Below are 16,577 nucleotides of genomic sequence, written 5' to 3' on the forward strand. Positions count from 1 at the left end.
AACTTGGTTTAGGTGCATGCCACCTAACTGGCCAGTTTCTGACTCCCCAAAGAACAGAGGTATGTTACTGACAGGAAAGATGTCTGCTGAACTGTTGCAGTCAGCTCTGACAGGGTAGAGGCCATTTTAATACTAAGTATAAGCTTGGGATTACAAAAAATTATGAAGAAAACTAATACAGAAGAAAGAAGCATTTTGAAATACTATTCCTCAACATTTATGGAGCAGGTGGTAGGAGAAATTGAAGAGCATCCCTCTTCCTTAGAATAGAGCATGTTTAGGACCCCCTCCTTGCCTGTACTTCAAGGAAAAAGTAGATTTCAAGGATGCCACTGCTGAAATACATATTGGCCACACTTCTAAACCTTCATACCCCAGGGAAGCCCTTTCCCTTCAGTGAGACATGCAGATACCTTCCACAGACCTCAGCACACCTCCCATAGCAGCTCATAGAGCTCCACTCCCCTTGCTATCAGGCATCATAAGAATAAGAAGAGATCTGATAGAACATTTTCTTTCCCTGAAAAATTAGATTGAGAACCAGCAGCCTACATTGTGTCACAGAAGGCACTTTGCAGGGTGTCTCTGGAAACCAGCAACATACCCCCTCAAGAAAAAATTAGTGGGAGAAAAGAAGAGGTAGGAGGGGTTCTCTATAGAGCAGAGCACAGGCATGCTGAGGATGCAATTTTACAATATGGACCAACATATCTTTATTTTCAAACACTAATAGGCACAAACGGTGCTCTCCTCAACCCAGGTTGGTGTAAGGAATATTTTTCTGAATCTTCATGGGTCTCACAGAGAGATTCCTTTTCATTTTAATTTTTTTTTACAAGTCCAGGACTAATGAAAACAGCCTGCAGTAAGGGCAATTAATGTACAAAATATTAACTATCTTGGGGTTCTTTTGTGTTGGTTTTTTTTTAAACTGACCCTTACTGCTGGATGGGAGCAGCAGTTTGAGTGATACTTCTGTTCCTAGAGATAGAGCCTTTGAAAATAAAAATACAGCGAATGGCTATCATTAAGTTAAAACAAACCAAGAGGAAGAAAAAAAAAGCCTGCCAGAATTTATGCTTTGAAGTGCCATTTATCTGAATTCTTTCTCAAAATTGCAGTTTAAATCTGACACATTGCAGCATCTTGACATGAGATTGAAGAGCCTTGTTGAAGCACATATGCTAGGAAACTACAAAACTCTGTCAAAATGCTGGCAAAGCAGGGCTGAGTGTGAAGGAAGATCTAGATGCTACACAGGGCTTTGTTGTAGTATTCTTTCAAACATTGAACTGCTTTTTCAGGGTACCTATACCCAAAATTTTGAACCCAGCTGCCATATGATGTTGAAAGCTCCAGAATACTCTAGGCATTTGTGTTTTATGTTAGTACCAGCACTGGGTTTTGTGTCTATAACTATGCTGGCCTGAGCTTCTAAACACCAGGAGCATTCTTGAGCTGTGCCTTCATTGCCCCCCCTCCCCTGTGGGACATGGTTTTCTAAGCCTGGACTTGAGCTTGCAGACCAAAACTAGATATTTGCAATGCCATCAAGCCCACCACCTTATAATTCCCATTAATTCAGCCCTCACCTGTTTTATGGGAGACCAGGCTTCAAACTGCTCTTCTACCTAACATGAACAGATATCTCATCTTTTCATTACTTCTCTAATCACTTGGTCTGGCACATCCCCCTGAATTTCTGAGCATGGTCAGCCATCATTAGCATCAAAGAAGGGAAAAAATGGGAATTGTAAGTAATTTGTCTCAGTGTCTGGATTCAAGTTCCTGCTCAGATGGATACTGAAGTACTTCTTAGGGAGACAAGAGCTTCAGCAGAAGGAATGAAGAAAAATGAATCCAGAGTTAACTGCTAGTCCAAGGCTCAGAACAGATGGAGAATACAAGCCCAAAGCCCACTGGCAGGTTAGACAAAGGGCAGGTGTGAATAGTGGTATCACAGGAGCACCTGGCACACTGGCTGCTGCTGGTACATAGGTACCAATTTCTTATCTCAGAATCACACAGAGAATCACAGAATCATCCGGGATGGAAAGGACCTCTGAGATCATCAAATCCAGCCCTTGATCCACTAAGGGAACCTTTAGACACAAGTGCCCTCACTTCAAAATTACAAGAACATAAGACAGTAGTGAAAATATATATTTTTGGAAAAATAAGTCTCATCTATTGTTCAAGCCACACAGACAACCCAAACACAGTAACAACTCAAGGTAAAGCCTCTGGCTACGTTTAGCTGTGTCAATCCATGCTTACTAAACTTTACATCCTTCCATTAGTTTTTCATATTAGAAAGTGCTTGCTGGTCTTCTTATTGAGACAGCCTCTGAAAACATAGCATTTTATTGCAGACAGAGTAGCATGCACAGCTACTGAAGCAAAAAAATCCATGCTCCACCCTTTCCTTTGCAGCCACCTTCTCCTTATCTTTTCACCCTCACCACCATCATCAGCACCATCATCAACTCAGCTTTCTCTGCAGTGACTGAATCAGCCCAGGAGAAGGTGTTCAGAACTTCTGGTTGTAATCACTATTCAAACAGCTGTTCTTAATCTCCTGTACAGAAAATCAGCCTATTTGGTGAATTAGCTCCAGCACCAACCTACTCAGTCAGACAACAGGCAGGCCTGCAAGGTACCAGCCTCATGTAGGATGCCAACCTGAACTCAGTGACTTCCAAATACATGCAAAAATAAGGACAGAGAGCAGCAACATCTCCCCCTCTTCTCCCCCCTCCCCCATAACCCAGGAGGAAGCAGTTAATGAATTGCTATGGCATCTGAACACTCAAAAGTCTACGGCACCTGATGGGATTCACCCAAGAGTATTGAGAAAGTTGGCAGAGGAGCCCACCAAGCTTCTCTCCATCATTTACCAACAGTCTTGGTTAACAGGAGAGGTCTCAGATGACTGGAGGCTTGCCAGTGAGACACTCATCTACAGGAAGGGCTGGAAGGAGTGTGCCACACACAGAGTGTGCCACACTGTGCCAGTGTCCCAGATACTGTTCCTCTTAATCACAGTTATTGTCTGTAACAGTACTTCATGCATGTAAACATTTTGATTATGAGTTCCTCAGCTCAGACCAGAAAAGTTTGGTATTGCTTTCTCTGAATTTTTAAGGAGCCTTTAATTTTAAAATATTCAACTTTACACTAACATGGGCTATGGGAACCCCATCCCTGTGGGTAAATTCTCCTTCTGAATGGTTTCTGATTGCAACTACTAGGACCTAGGACTTTTGGTTGGCTATCTTGCCCCTTGGTAATCATTCATGGTCCCAAAAGATCAAACAAGTTACTTTGACTATAAAATCCTTGTAGCATTAATTCACTAAAGTAGTAGATACGGGATTTTGAAGACTGTTCCTGGAAATAGTTGCTGAAAGGGAGAAGCATCCACCTGCTTATGTAAAAGAAAGAAGGTTTTTTTATGTTCCTATTGGATCCAGGTATCCTGGGTTTTATCCTGGAAATTTATATCACTTGAGGCAGTGTTTTCAGTGGGCAGCAGATAATGCCTAAAGACAGATCATTCGAATTTTGAAAAATCAGTTATTTTTGACAAATCAAAGCTATTTTGATACCTGCACTCTTTAGGCAGCATGAGCATAAGTTTTGCATAACCTATACTACTTTTACTGAAGTTATTAGGAAACCATCAGATATTGGTCTCTCAATGTAGACCAATACTAACAAAGACACAGACATAGAATGAGAAATTGTTTCTTTACATACATGCTGACCTTGGAATAGTGTTTTAAGAGCAATCAAAATAGTCATTCATATATGCCCATGATACTACTTATTCACTTATTTCCATTTCAGTTGCAAAAATATTGAAACTCATTGGAGAGATCTATGTTGCTTTATCATCACTGTCTATGTGCTCTCTACCCATCTTTCCATTTGGGTGATTTGATTTGCCCAGATAACCTGATGTCTTTTTTGTGGATGGAGGTAAATAGATCTCCCACAAATCTCTCTGAAATCCTGTCAAACTGCTGGCACTGCCAAATGCCCAGAGCAATGTCCTGGGAAACAGAAGGAAAAAATGGAATACATGTTAATCTTTAGCCTTGTAACCCAAATACTTTCATTGATAAAGGCTATTACAGTGGTTTTCCAAAGAGAAGTGAGATTTCTGAGTATGAGGTTTTTTCAGGATAGTTTTATTTGCTTTTCTTTAGAAATAAAACAGGTTATGTTGAGCAAGACATTTGCATCTAATCTGCCCAGCATCACTAATTAGGACATGTTCTAAAACCCAGAAATAAGGTATGGTGTCTTGTAGAAGTGTTGATGGGAAGATGACAAGTCAGACAAAATGACAGAGCTTTTTTTCAAACAGGAATATTGTTTGTCTTTAACAGCTTGGTAAATCTATATCTTGTAAATCTCTGGATTTAATCCTGTAAACTAAGATAAGCTGTGAAAAAAGCTAAATGGGATGCAAGTGCTGGGACATTCTTAAGAAGTATAATTGTTTCTTCTGCTGTACCACCTAGAAAAATGTCTACTCTCAAATCACCAATGAAAGCAAACAAGTCACTGAATGGATTGAATCTAGTGCTAATTACAATTGACTGGAGCAGGGCTGGGAGTTGGTACAAGTCCCCACTGTGTCATTTAAGTACATTCATAAGGAGGTAGACTTAATTTCAGACAGGGTCATCTACTCAGTATGCTGTCTACTCACCCTAGCCAGGTGTAAGGTCAGCTGTCACAAGATGGATCAATGAAAACAGTAACCTATGGAAAAAGCAATCTTGGTATATTTTGGAGATTACATCAAGTTGGGAGAGATCTGCCTATGGGTCATAAGGCTCTGCAGAGGGACCTGGACAGGCTGGGTCAATGGGCTGAGGCCAATCACATGAGGTTCAACAAGGCCAAGTGCCAGGTCAGGCACCTGGGTGGCAACAACCCCAGGCAATGCTACAGGCATGGGGAAGAGTGGCTGGAAAGCTGCCCAGAGGAAAAAGGAGCTGGGGGAGTTGTTTGACAGCTGGCTGAACATGAGCCATCAGTGTGCCCAGGAGGCCAATAAGGTCAACAGCATCCTGGCTTGCATCAAGAATAGTGTGGTCAGTAGCAGAAGAGAAGTGATCCTGCCCCTGTACTCGGCACTGGTGAGGCCACACCTCATACTATGCTCAGTTTTGGGCCCCTCACTACAAGAAAGACATTGAGGTTCTGGAGCAAGTCCAGGGAAGGGCAACGAAGCTGGTGAAGGGGCTAGAGCCCAGGTCCTAGGAGGACAAGCTGAGGGAACCAAGGGTTATTTAGCCTGGAGAAAAGGAAGCTGAAGGGAGACCTTATTGCTCTCTCCAACTACTTGGAAGGAGGTTGTAGTGAGATGGGTGTCTGTCACTCTTCCCTAGCAACAAGTGATACTAAGCAAGGAAATGGTCCCAGGTTGTGCCCAGGGGAGGTTTAGATCAAGGAAAAATTATTTACTGAAAGCTTTGCCAGGCACTGGAACAGGCTGCCCAGGGAGTTGGTTGCATCACCATCCCTGGAGGTATTTAGAAGATGTCAAGATGTGGTGCTTGGGAACATGATGTAGTGGTAGAGTTGGCAGTGCTAGATTAACGGTTGGACTTGATGATCTAAAAGATCTTTTCCAGTATAAATAATTCTATATTTTTTTAAGTCTTCATTCTGCTCTTTCTCCTCAATATTTTTTCTACAGTTCTAATTCCTTTAACTGCTAGAAGAATTCAGTCCCTAATTTCCATTTCAATGCAGCCAAGAGTAAATTTGTGTACAGTATTTTACTATAAAAGAATTCTACATAGTTTATCTTGTTCTTGACACGTATGATTTATTCATATTATGTAAGCATGAAAACAAGTAGCTTTGTAGGTTCGTTCCTACAAGTCTTCATTCCATTAAAGTATTTTTTCCAAAGTGGTTTGTTAAACATAACCTCAAAACCACCAAACACAGGAGTAGCTGTTTCAAATGAATGCAAATTAATGCAGCAGTTGAACACCTCACAGGCAAACAGCCGCGTGGCATTCCCCAAATGTATCTTCATCATGAAATAACAGCAGAAAAACTGCATTTCTCAAGGATGTAAAAAAGGAAGCACAGGTCCCACATCTGGAAACAGAGTCACTTCCCTTGACAGAAGCCATCCTTAGGCTGCTGAGGACATTGTCTAAAATTGAGAAAATGCCATTCTCCAGGGGCAGTAGTCAGGACCCTTTTCTAAAAGCTAGTTTACTTTCTCACTGCTGCTAAGTATGAAAAACCTTTCTGTATTATGAATCATTGGGCTTATTTCCTCCTTTTTCAGTGCAAGTCTTCTTTTGGTTGGGTTTTTTGTTTATATGTGTATATATATATATTAGTTTTTGAGGGTTTGTTGTTCTGTTCTTTAAGATCAGATGAACACAGCAGCATCTTGCCCTTTACAGCCTGGGCTGCTGCAAAACCTCTCACTGCCACATATTCACACAAAATCTGTCCACTTTGAATTTCCTGATGACCACAGCATAAAAGGGGGAAAAAGACAAAAGGGCTTGGGAGTGTCAGGAGCTTCTCCCTGACTAGACCACAAGCCAGGCCCAGCAGGAGAATTCAGAGGCCAGGGCAGGACCTCCCAGGGTGGAAATGTGGTTCTTCATGAGGCAGAGCTGCTAATGGTAACTGCAGCCCAGGCTTGTCTGGAAATAGGTGGCAGTCAGAGTCACACGTGTTTGCAGCTCACGCCCTGTGGAAATGCTCAGAGTCACTCTGTGTCTTTGGCTGCATTTGCTCAGTGCTGAAATGAATTTTTCAGGCACAGCAGGGCATTGCTGGAAGGAGCAGATGAAGAACCCAGATGACCACAGGCCTGTGGCAAAGCGTTTTGCTGGCATCTGCATAGAGAAAGCCACTGCCCAGAATTGGTGTCTGGGAGGAAGTATTTTGGAGAGGCCACTGCACCCAGCTGAGGGAAGGACTGTGTTCATCATGGGTTAGCTCCTAACTCAGTCACAAAGAGTCACAAACTTGCTAAGTCTGCCGGTTTAGCAGCTTCATTGACTTAGACCTCAAATCATGATGTGGCTGCAACATAGCCCTCCTCTGCCTCCATCCCTGTATGGCCTGATCTTCATTACTAGAGGTCTAGGTTCTCCTGCAGACTTCTTTTATGATATCAGTGCCAGATTTAGAGAAATCTCAGTAGGCTTCCTCCAAAGGTTTCCTTCTTTAGAAGAAAAGCATCAAGATATTAAGCTGATGCAGTCTCTCTAGGCTGGCTGCAACAAGGCAGGTTTGCAAATGTTACTGAAGGAAGTGCCCTCTCCTCTCCACAAAACCAAATGAAAACATATTCCAGTTGAGAAAAACAACAAAAACACATGAAAAAGCTCCCTCATTAGAATGAAATCAATATCCATCCAAAATGGCTTTGTTGTGATACTTGTTCTTTTAATTTCCCTTCCTAAAGGTTCTGGTTTGGGCAGTTTCCAGTAATGAGGTTTCTGTTGTTATCTAGACCACAATCTGCCCTAACTTAATTTTTTAAGGTTTTTTCAATAGACATGATGTTTGGTACCTTGGAAATATTTGAGCATGAGATGCTCTTTGCCAGTTCATTGGGGTTTTTGAATTGCAGTCTTTATGTCAGCCATGAGATATGTCTTTGTCATTTATCCTTTTTATATCTTTTAGGAGCATCTGAAAGCTTTTGATCGGGAAGTAAATGAGTTTGTGGACTATATGTTTGGACCTCGAGGTAAGCCACTCCACCTACAGCCCTTTTAGGAAATGGTACCTATCCAAGTTGCCACTCAGAAATATTCTAATAAATAAAAACAGGAAAATCTTCTTTTCTGAAAAAATTTGCATTGAAAAATGTGGACCAGACATAATCACAGTGCATGCAGGAACAGATTATTATTTTAGGAAATCTATCAAGGCACTGTGTTTATAAAAAGCCTATAGCTTTTTGTTTGGACTGTTTGACATAATGTTACCTGCAATACAAATTAAACCAATCACAGATTATACTGAAGGTGAAAGAAGAAATGAAACAGGTTTATTTTTAAACTTAAAATCACTACATTTGAGAGTCCTTTTTTTGTGAGAATATCAAAGGATTTCAGTTTTACATCCTAATGTAGATTTAAAAATTTGAAACCCTAAGCTTTTCTGAAAGTGTAAGACCTGTTTTGACACCAATTCTCTTTCATGACCCAGGTGTTGTTCGGTCTGGCTACCTCTTACATAGCCTAACTCAGAAGGATGCTCAGAGCAAAAGCAAGAAAGGGCTTTTAGCACCCTGTAGGATCACATCCAAAATTTGAAGAAACCAACAGGCAGGGTGGGAGAACAGACACATCTTTCAACTTCCCATTGCTTTCTAAAACAGTTTGGAAAAGGATAACTTACATAACTGCAGCTTGGAGGTGCCTTGTTCTCTAGTGAAAAAAAACCTTAAACCTGAAGAAAGAGAAAGGCTATGACAAAGTGAGGACAGAACATCTAAGTCAGGGCTAAGAGAGCCAGGTACCTAAAGAAAATGGGTGAGGCAGGAGCTTAGACAGCAGACAGTCTTCAGATAAGGTCCCTGTAAGGCCACTTCACTGCTGATAAAGCTGAGCTTAAAAAAATCAACTTCAGGAATTTCTTGCCTTTTAAACTTTTCCCCATGGTTAAATCCAGAACTGCTGCCTGTGTGGATGGACATAGGCAGATGCCTTTTTATTTTGTTGCAATAATGTCATCCAGGTCCAGGAACAGTTTTTGCTTAATTAGGAGAACAAGGGAAATAAAGCTGTAGCATTCTTAAAACCAAGAAGTTACAATTTTTCTTAGCTGGCTGCATGGCTAAAAAAATCTCTTCCATCATCCCTGCAGCAGATGTGAAGCTTGAAAGAAAGATTTCTGGAGAAGAAACATTGAACAGCTTGGAAACTGCAGTAGAGGTGCTTAAAACAGAATGTTTTGTTAATGGCTTTAACAATAATGCATTTTAATATTAACAAAGAAACGTGATCAGGATCATAATAGTACTACTATTTTTTTGTTTGTTTTTTTTTCCAAATGGGTGTGATGTTCTCCTTCATTCCTCTTTCCTCATTGGTCCAGAACAAATTGTTTGAAGGGACAAACTGCAGTCAGTACAATGCAGAATACCACACTGATCCCTTTGGGCTTTTAGAAAGCACTTTGTTAGATGAGTATTATTTGTATTACTTGCCAAGTGCAGCACAATCCCTCTCCAGACACTAATGCTGAAGATAACATTTCTTTGCCTCTACCACTTCACTGTGGTTTTTAATTTAACTGGTATAATAACACAGTATTAGACATTTTGTGCATAACAGAGCTGCCTCTAATGTGTTTAATCACATAAATAAATCTCCATAAACTGCAAAGTTTTAAATTTGATAGAACGACACCACAAGTAACGAATTCTTGAGAGCTTCTCAAATGTCTAAATCCAACAGAATGTTCCCCTTCTTTCTCTCCACCAGTTTTCATCCACAGTACAGGCTTCATTCAGCAGCAAGATAGCTTGGAAAGATAGATAACAGTGCTCTATTCTTCTAAAAACCAATACCATATTGAAGGTTTTTATTTTAGGTAGTAACTCCTGAAATATTGGTATCACTTCAGTGGTTTTAGTAATCATACAAGATGTGCCTGAAGCATGAGAAAAGGCAGAAGGCCACACACTAGTTCCTGAGGCAATCTCTGCTCAAGTTAGCAGTGCTAGGTTAACACAAAATGCAGTACTATGCTACTAGAATAAGAGGTGCATGATCAAAATGGGAATTTGATTTATATATAGGCATATTTTGTGCCTTTTTTCACTGCTGTCAGCTAGACTTTGGACACAAATTTACCTCAATGTTTGTCTTTGAACTAGCAGACCAAGTCCCTTGAATAAGGGAGCAGAAGCCACGTACACAACCTTTAGTTACATCTCTTAATAAGAAGTGGTCCTACAGTTTGGTGTTGGCACATTATTCTGGGAAGGACAATATTTAGGCTCAAGGCAAAATCATAGAATCTGCCAAGTTGGAAGAGACCAATCAGAATCATCAAGTCCAACTCCTGTCCCTGTGTAGGGCATCCCCAGGATCACACCATGTTCCTGAGAGCTTCATCCAAAGACTGCTTGAACTCAGGCAGGCTTGGTGCTGTGACCACTTCCCTTCTTCCATTGCTCAGCTGCCCTCTGGGTGGAAAACCTTTTCCTGATATCTTATCTAAACCTCCCCTGATTAAAATTCCTAAAATGAGAAACAGTGAACTAGTTATTTAGTTTTGTAAGAGAGCGTTTTTGCAGGGTCACCTATCTCAAAAGTATTGTTTGGCGTTAGGCAAGATTAAGAAATATTGGATTGCAGGAGTGAAATCTAATTAATCAGTTGCTTGTTTCATCTGTGAAGCAAAAGTGGTCAAGAATGGATATATTTTAAGAAAGTTATGACAAAGTAAGTAGCAGTCCTCCTCTCCTCAACTGAGCAAGAACAAGGGATTGGTGCAAATAAAAAGGTCTGCACATAAAAAGGTCTGAATCTACTCAGACATTCACTGGCACAAGCTACACAGAAACCTCAATCGAGATGTTTCTGAACCTCACTGATAAAAGCCTGACACCTCTAAAGAGCCCAGAAGGCCTGCCACTCATTTCAAAGGAGCCAAGATTTCACCCCAAGGGTCTGGCACATCCTGGCCCATGACTGTGAATGAGCTTATTCACGGAGCCATCAGAGCTCGTGGGCTCCTGCTCCTTCCCCTGCTGCAGCTCTCACACTGTGGCTTTATTCACTGCCTTGCTCTCAGATTCAGATGCTGTGTGGGTTCAGCATTGTACACATAATCCTCTCTCTGACTGGCAGAGTACCTTTGTAATACTTGAGCACAGAGGTTGGACTGTCAGCTAGCGGAAATATTTTTCATCTCTCCTCCTTCCAGTAACTTATTTCTAAATTCTCTCCCTTTCCTCTCCCTTCCTGCCACAAAAAGAATTCCCTCCTCTTGTCATTCATGGATGAGTGTAAGTGGAAATAAAATAGTCGTGCCCCTTGGCTTCCATGTATAAGTCACTTGTTGCCAGTAACTGTCTTACCCATCAAGGTACCAAGGCCAGGGTGGAAAATAATCAGTAAGGGAACCAGTTTTAATAATTTCTCTTGAAATGGAAATAGTATAGATCTTACTTGACATGATGACTTGAACAAGCCCACGAGTCCTGTTTTTGTATGGATCAGACCATATGCTGTGGCCACTTGCAGCAGAGGGAGAACTTTCTGAGAACAGCCTGGGACAGCATTTAATGCTGTGTAATTTAATACCTATTTCCATATCTTCCAATTGCTTTCCTCTTTGAGCAAACATGCTGCTGGTTCATTATCTACTGATACCAGCTGGCCTTTATGCAAGTAACCTTTGTCCACCTTTGTTGCAACCCTCATAGAGGGAGTCCCTTCTTTAGGTATATTTCTGAGCAAAGAAGAGTCACAGAATGAGCACAGTACGGTGCAATTGCAGTCAGCAACACTTTGTTGAATGCTCAATCACATTTGGTTTGTGAATCATCCATTCCCCAGTCCTTTTCAAATTTAACACAGGCAGAAAAAATGTAAATTGCTTTTTCATGCCCTGTGAATACCTTTTCTTCTACCATTTTTAACATAATCTTGATCTTTGTAAGAAAATAAGCACAGTTCCTAAGAACAGAAAGAACTATGATCTACACAATAGCTTCTCACTGCCTTATTTCTTCCTTTATCCCAGAAATTGACAGATTTAGAGTAACCTTTTTGAAAAACTCATCATGATACTGATTGTTCTTTTTGTAGATAAATATCTGAAGATTGTTGCTGGGGAAAATTATTTCTAAATTTTGTTCCACCTTGAAAAAAAGTAAAAACACTCTTACATCCAGTTGCTCATAGGACAACAAAGTGGTGCCTCCAGATTGGCATATAGGATTAGGCTTTGCTCATATACACTGACCTATCTGATTACTGCCCATGGGATTACTTGTGTGAATAAGGCAAGCAGGATTTGACCTTAATATTTCATTGCAGGACCAGGCAAATGGGACAGAGACTGTGAGAAAGCAAGCCCTTGCCTTGCCAAATGTCTTTGATAACTATCAAAGTAAATACTTGCCCTTTTTATTTATTTAATGTTTTTGACAAATCCTCCCCACATATAAATATTTTCTATCAAATTTAATACTATCTGCAAACTATCCATTGAGCAGATTAAGACACAATGTAATTAAATATTAATTTAAAACATTAAATGAGGTTTTTAAAGTTTTAAATATTTGCTTCTTTTAATTTCCTCTTCCCTGTTAAGGTGAGGATATTTAAGTGACCTTAAATTATTAGAGAATACCATCCAGTTTTCAGCAAATTCTCTGAATTAGTATGCAGTTTGGGGGAGGTAAAATCAATGGACAGCTTTTGTGAATAAAGCACAGGAGATTCCCTCTCATGCTTTAGCAGACTTTTTTCACTGCGAGGTCTTCCTTATTTCAGCAAAATTTTACCATAGCCTTCTTAACTGACTGCTGCACGTATTTCTTTTCAGATGCCAGGGTTAGAGGATGGTTCCTTTTGGATTCCTACCTTCCCACATTTTTCCTAACTGGAGCATACCTACTCTGCATATGGCTGGGCAACAAGCTCATGAAGAACAGGCCCCCTTTTTCTCTCAGGGCTCACCTCATTGTATATAACCTTGGGATTACCCTACTCTCCTTGTACATGCTTATAGAGGTAAGTGGCTGAAAAAAATGAGCAATACACAGTTTTTAGCAGAAATAGCTTAGCAACACATCATTTTGCTGGCAAATTTAACACCAACAGCAAAGTAAACTGGAGATCAAGAAAAGTCCTTGAGCAATCGCACAGTGAGTTGTAGGGTGCCTTCTCAGCTTGGATTTCAGCATGTTTTAATGTGTCCTTCCCTGAGCTATAGACCATGCTTGGGGACAGCTGACTGCTGCCAGGACAGTGGACACAAGCATGTATTTGAATCTGAAGCAGCTGGTCAGCTCAAATATGCCTACACCTCATTTTTCAGCAGCCATGAATATGCCCATGGCTTGGGTTTTATTTGTATGACTGTATATGGAATGATTTTTCCATGTAAAAATGTCCATGTTAAAATATGATCAGATTTATAGATGAGAGTAAGTACTGATTTTATGGTATTGGCAATTCAGTGGTGTTTTTCTGCTGCCCTAAGAAGATTTTCTCATAGTCAGACAGTAAGAGACAGATGCTAATAACCTTTCGCTGCAGCCAAATGCAAATGCTGTGGAACTTGGGGGCTGAATATGGTCACACAGATTATTTACAAAGTACTTATCAGGAAGGAACATGCTCAGAGAGATCAGGAGCCATTCAGAACCAGAAGAGAGGTTTGAATGCATCTGACAAATTTGCAACAGCAGAGGATTCAAACAGTGCTCCTCACCAAAGACGTGTTCTTGCACCTTCCCAATGGAGAGCAGAAGTCATAACTCACTATTTCAGTAACATTTGGGAGCTCCCCATTCTCAGCCTTGTGATAACACTTTAATATTAAAGTACTTTAGTTAACATCCATCTCTTGTGGCCCTAAAAAACAAGCACTGAAAGACGAAAACCACAAAACGTTATCTGCCGTGGCTTAAAAAGTGACCCTGGGCATGGGAACCCCTGCCTGAAGGATGTGCTTGATCTCATGGTGTGACCTGCAGATGTGTGAACTGACATTGCTGCTTTGCTTGCACAGCTTCACAGCATTTCTTCCTCCCTGGGCTCCTGACCACAATTGCAGTTTCCATGAGAAAAACAAGGATTGACTGTTCTGTCAGCTGGGAAAAAAACATTGCAGAAGCCAGGACCCCAAAGATTTCAAGTTTTTAATTAATTTGAGAAAAACAGCAGGTGACTGGCCTGGTCCAAAGGCTGGACAGGACTTTAGGTTTGTGCCTTATGCAGAGGACCAATATTGCTACACAAAGCTTTGTTCTGGCCAAAGCTCCAGCTGGCTTCAGCAGTTGCTGAGACAGAGCGCAGGATCAGGCTCAGAGGAAAGGATAAATCAGCACAATTGCTGGAAGGTTTGATGACTCCATACTGATTGTCCTCCAGAATTTAAATTAGCACTTTGATGTTTAAATTCCTGATTTGCTGGAAGGTATACAAGATAACTGTCTTCAGTAGCAGGACTCAGCAAAAAGGATTAACTAGAGAGAAAAAAAAAAACCAAACTACTTCTGCCCTCCCCTTATAGGCTCATTTGACCTGCCTTGAGTACATGAATAATAAAAGATATTATTTGTAGGTCTCACTTCCATAAAAGAATCATAGCATAGTTTGGGCAGGAAGGGACCTTACACATCATCCAGTTCCAACCCCCCTGCATGGGCAGGGACACCTCCCACAGGACCAGGTTGCTCAAAGCTCCATCCAACCTGGCCTTGAACACTTCCAGGGAGGGGGCAGCCACAACTTCCTTGGGCAACCTGTGCCAGTGTCTCACCACCCTCAAATTAAAGAATTTCTTCCTAATGTCTAACCTACATCTCTCCTCTTCAAGTTTGAGACCATTTTGCCTTGTCCTCTCACTACACACCCATGTAAAAATCCCTACCTCAGCTTTCTCGTAGGCCCCTTCAGATACTGCAAGGTTGCTGTAAGGTTACCTCAGAGCCTCCTTTTCTCCAAGCTGAGCAACCCCAACCTCTTTATCCTGTCTTTGGAGAGGAGGTGCTCCATCCCTCTGATCATTTTAGATCTCCTCTGGACACATTCCAGGAGCTCTATGTCCTTACGCTGGAGACTCCAGAACTGGACACAATACTCCAGGTGGGATCTCACAAGAGCAGAGTGCAGGGGAGCATCACCTCCCTCAACCTGCTGTCTGTGCTTATTTTGATGCAGCCCAGGATGCAGTTGGCTTTCTGAGCTGCAAGCACACATTGCAAGACTCATGTTAGGCTTCTGGTCCACCACCACCCCAAGTCCTTCTCCTCAGGGCTGTCCACAATCCTTTCTCCTCCCAGCCTGTATTGGTGCACAGGATTGCCTCAACCCACATGCAGAACCTTGCACTTGGCCTTGCTGAACTTCATACAGTTTGCATAAGCCCACTTCTCAAGCCTGTCAAGGTCCCTCTGGATGCATCCATTCCCTCCAATGTGCTGACTTCACCACACAGTTTGGTGAGGGCGAAGTCAACTTCAGCAAACTTGCTGAGGGTGCACTCAATTCCACTACCCACATCACTGACAAAGGTGTTAAATATTGCTGGTCTGAGTACTGATCCTTGAGGGACACCATTCGTCACACATCTCCATTTGGACACTGAGCTATTGATCACAACTCTCTGGGTGTGACCATCCAGCCAGTTCCTTATCCAATAGGTGGTCCATCTGTCAAATCCGTACAGTTCCAGTTCAGAGATCAGAATGTCGTGTGGGTTGGTGTCAAATGCTCATCGCAGCTCCAGGTAGATGACATCTGTTGTTCTGCCCTTGTCCTCTGAGGCTGTGACCCCATCATAAAAGATGGCCACATTAGTCAGGCAGGACTTGCCCTTAGTGAAGCCGGGTTGGCTGTCACCAGTCACCCCTTTGTTATCTGCTTGCCTTAGCAGAGCCTTCAGGAAGATCAGCTCCATGATCTTGCCAGGCACAGACATGAGACTGACTGGCCTGTAGTTCCCTGGGTCTCCTTTTTTTCCATTTTTGAAAATGGGGTTATGTTTCCCTTTTTCCAGTCAGCAGGAACATCACCAGACTGCCATGACTTTTCAAATATGATGGACAGTGGCTTTGAAACCTCATCCACCAGTTCTTTCAGGAGCTATGGGTGAATCCCACCAGGTCCCATGGACTTGTTCACCTGAACCTGAAGGTTCTTTAGATCGTCTCAAACCTGCTCTTTATCTGCAGTGGGAAGATCTTCCTTTTCCCAGTCCCTGCCTTTGGCATCTGTAACATGAAGGATGTGAGCAGAGTCCTTGCCGGTGAAGACAGAGGCAAAGTAGTCATTGAGTATCTTTGCCATCATCTTAGGTGACCAGCTCTCCCATTTCCTTCTGGAGTGGGCCCATATTTTTCCTCTTATCTCTGACATACCTATAGAAATGTTTCCTGTTCTTAACCCCCCTTGGCAGATCCGATTCTCTCTGTGCTTTTGCTTTCCTAACCTGATGACCAAAAGCAAACTTGGTTCTTGCCAGTTTTAGATCCTTGTAGGAATGTTGTTGAGTCAGTTTGCTTCCACCTCACTTCCCAGTCCTTCCTGAGGTTAACTTTGGAGCAGACAATCCCTGAGTTGCCTTAGCCCTTAAATTATTCCCTTTGTACTTTGATTCCATAGCTGGTGCCTACTGATCTATCCCTTCCAGGCTGCAGCTGGGCATGGCTGGCAGTGGCTTGTAGCTCCACATTCTGCACTTCTTTTGGAACCTGGAGGACATCACAACTGATCTGCACAGCCAGCTGGTTTACTGCAGATTGCACTTTTAGCTCTGGACTGCCAGCCAGGCTGGTTTTACACTGTACAAAGCACCCTTCCATAATAGCATCTCAG

The 16,577-nt window shown here is 41.9% G+C and overlaps 1 protein-coding gene across 1 annotated transcript in view; it reads left to right on the forward strand.

The window, feature by feature from the left end:
* The window catches only part of ELOVL2 (ELOVL fatty acid elongase 2), a 48,308-nt gene that overhangs the window by 16,283 nt on the left and 15,448 nt on the right, over window positions 1-16,577 (forward strand). Inside the window, exons 2-3 of the mRNA XM_071736459.1 lie at window positions 7,690-7,753; window positions 12,577-12,764. Of these exons, the coding sequence (XP_071592560.1) occupies window positions 7,690-7,753; window positions 12,577-12,764 (252 nt within the window). The remainder of the gene's footprint in view (window positions 1-7,689; window positions 7,754-12,576; window positions 12,765-16,577) is intronic.

Source organism: Heliangelus exortis, chromosome 2, assembly GCF_036169615.1.
Source record: "Heliangelus exortis chromosome 2, bHelExo1.hap1, whole genome shotgun sequence".
Classification (NCBI taxonomy): Eukaryota; Metazoa; Chordata; class Aves; order Apodiformes; family Trochilidae; genus Heliangelus; species Heliangelus exortis.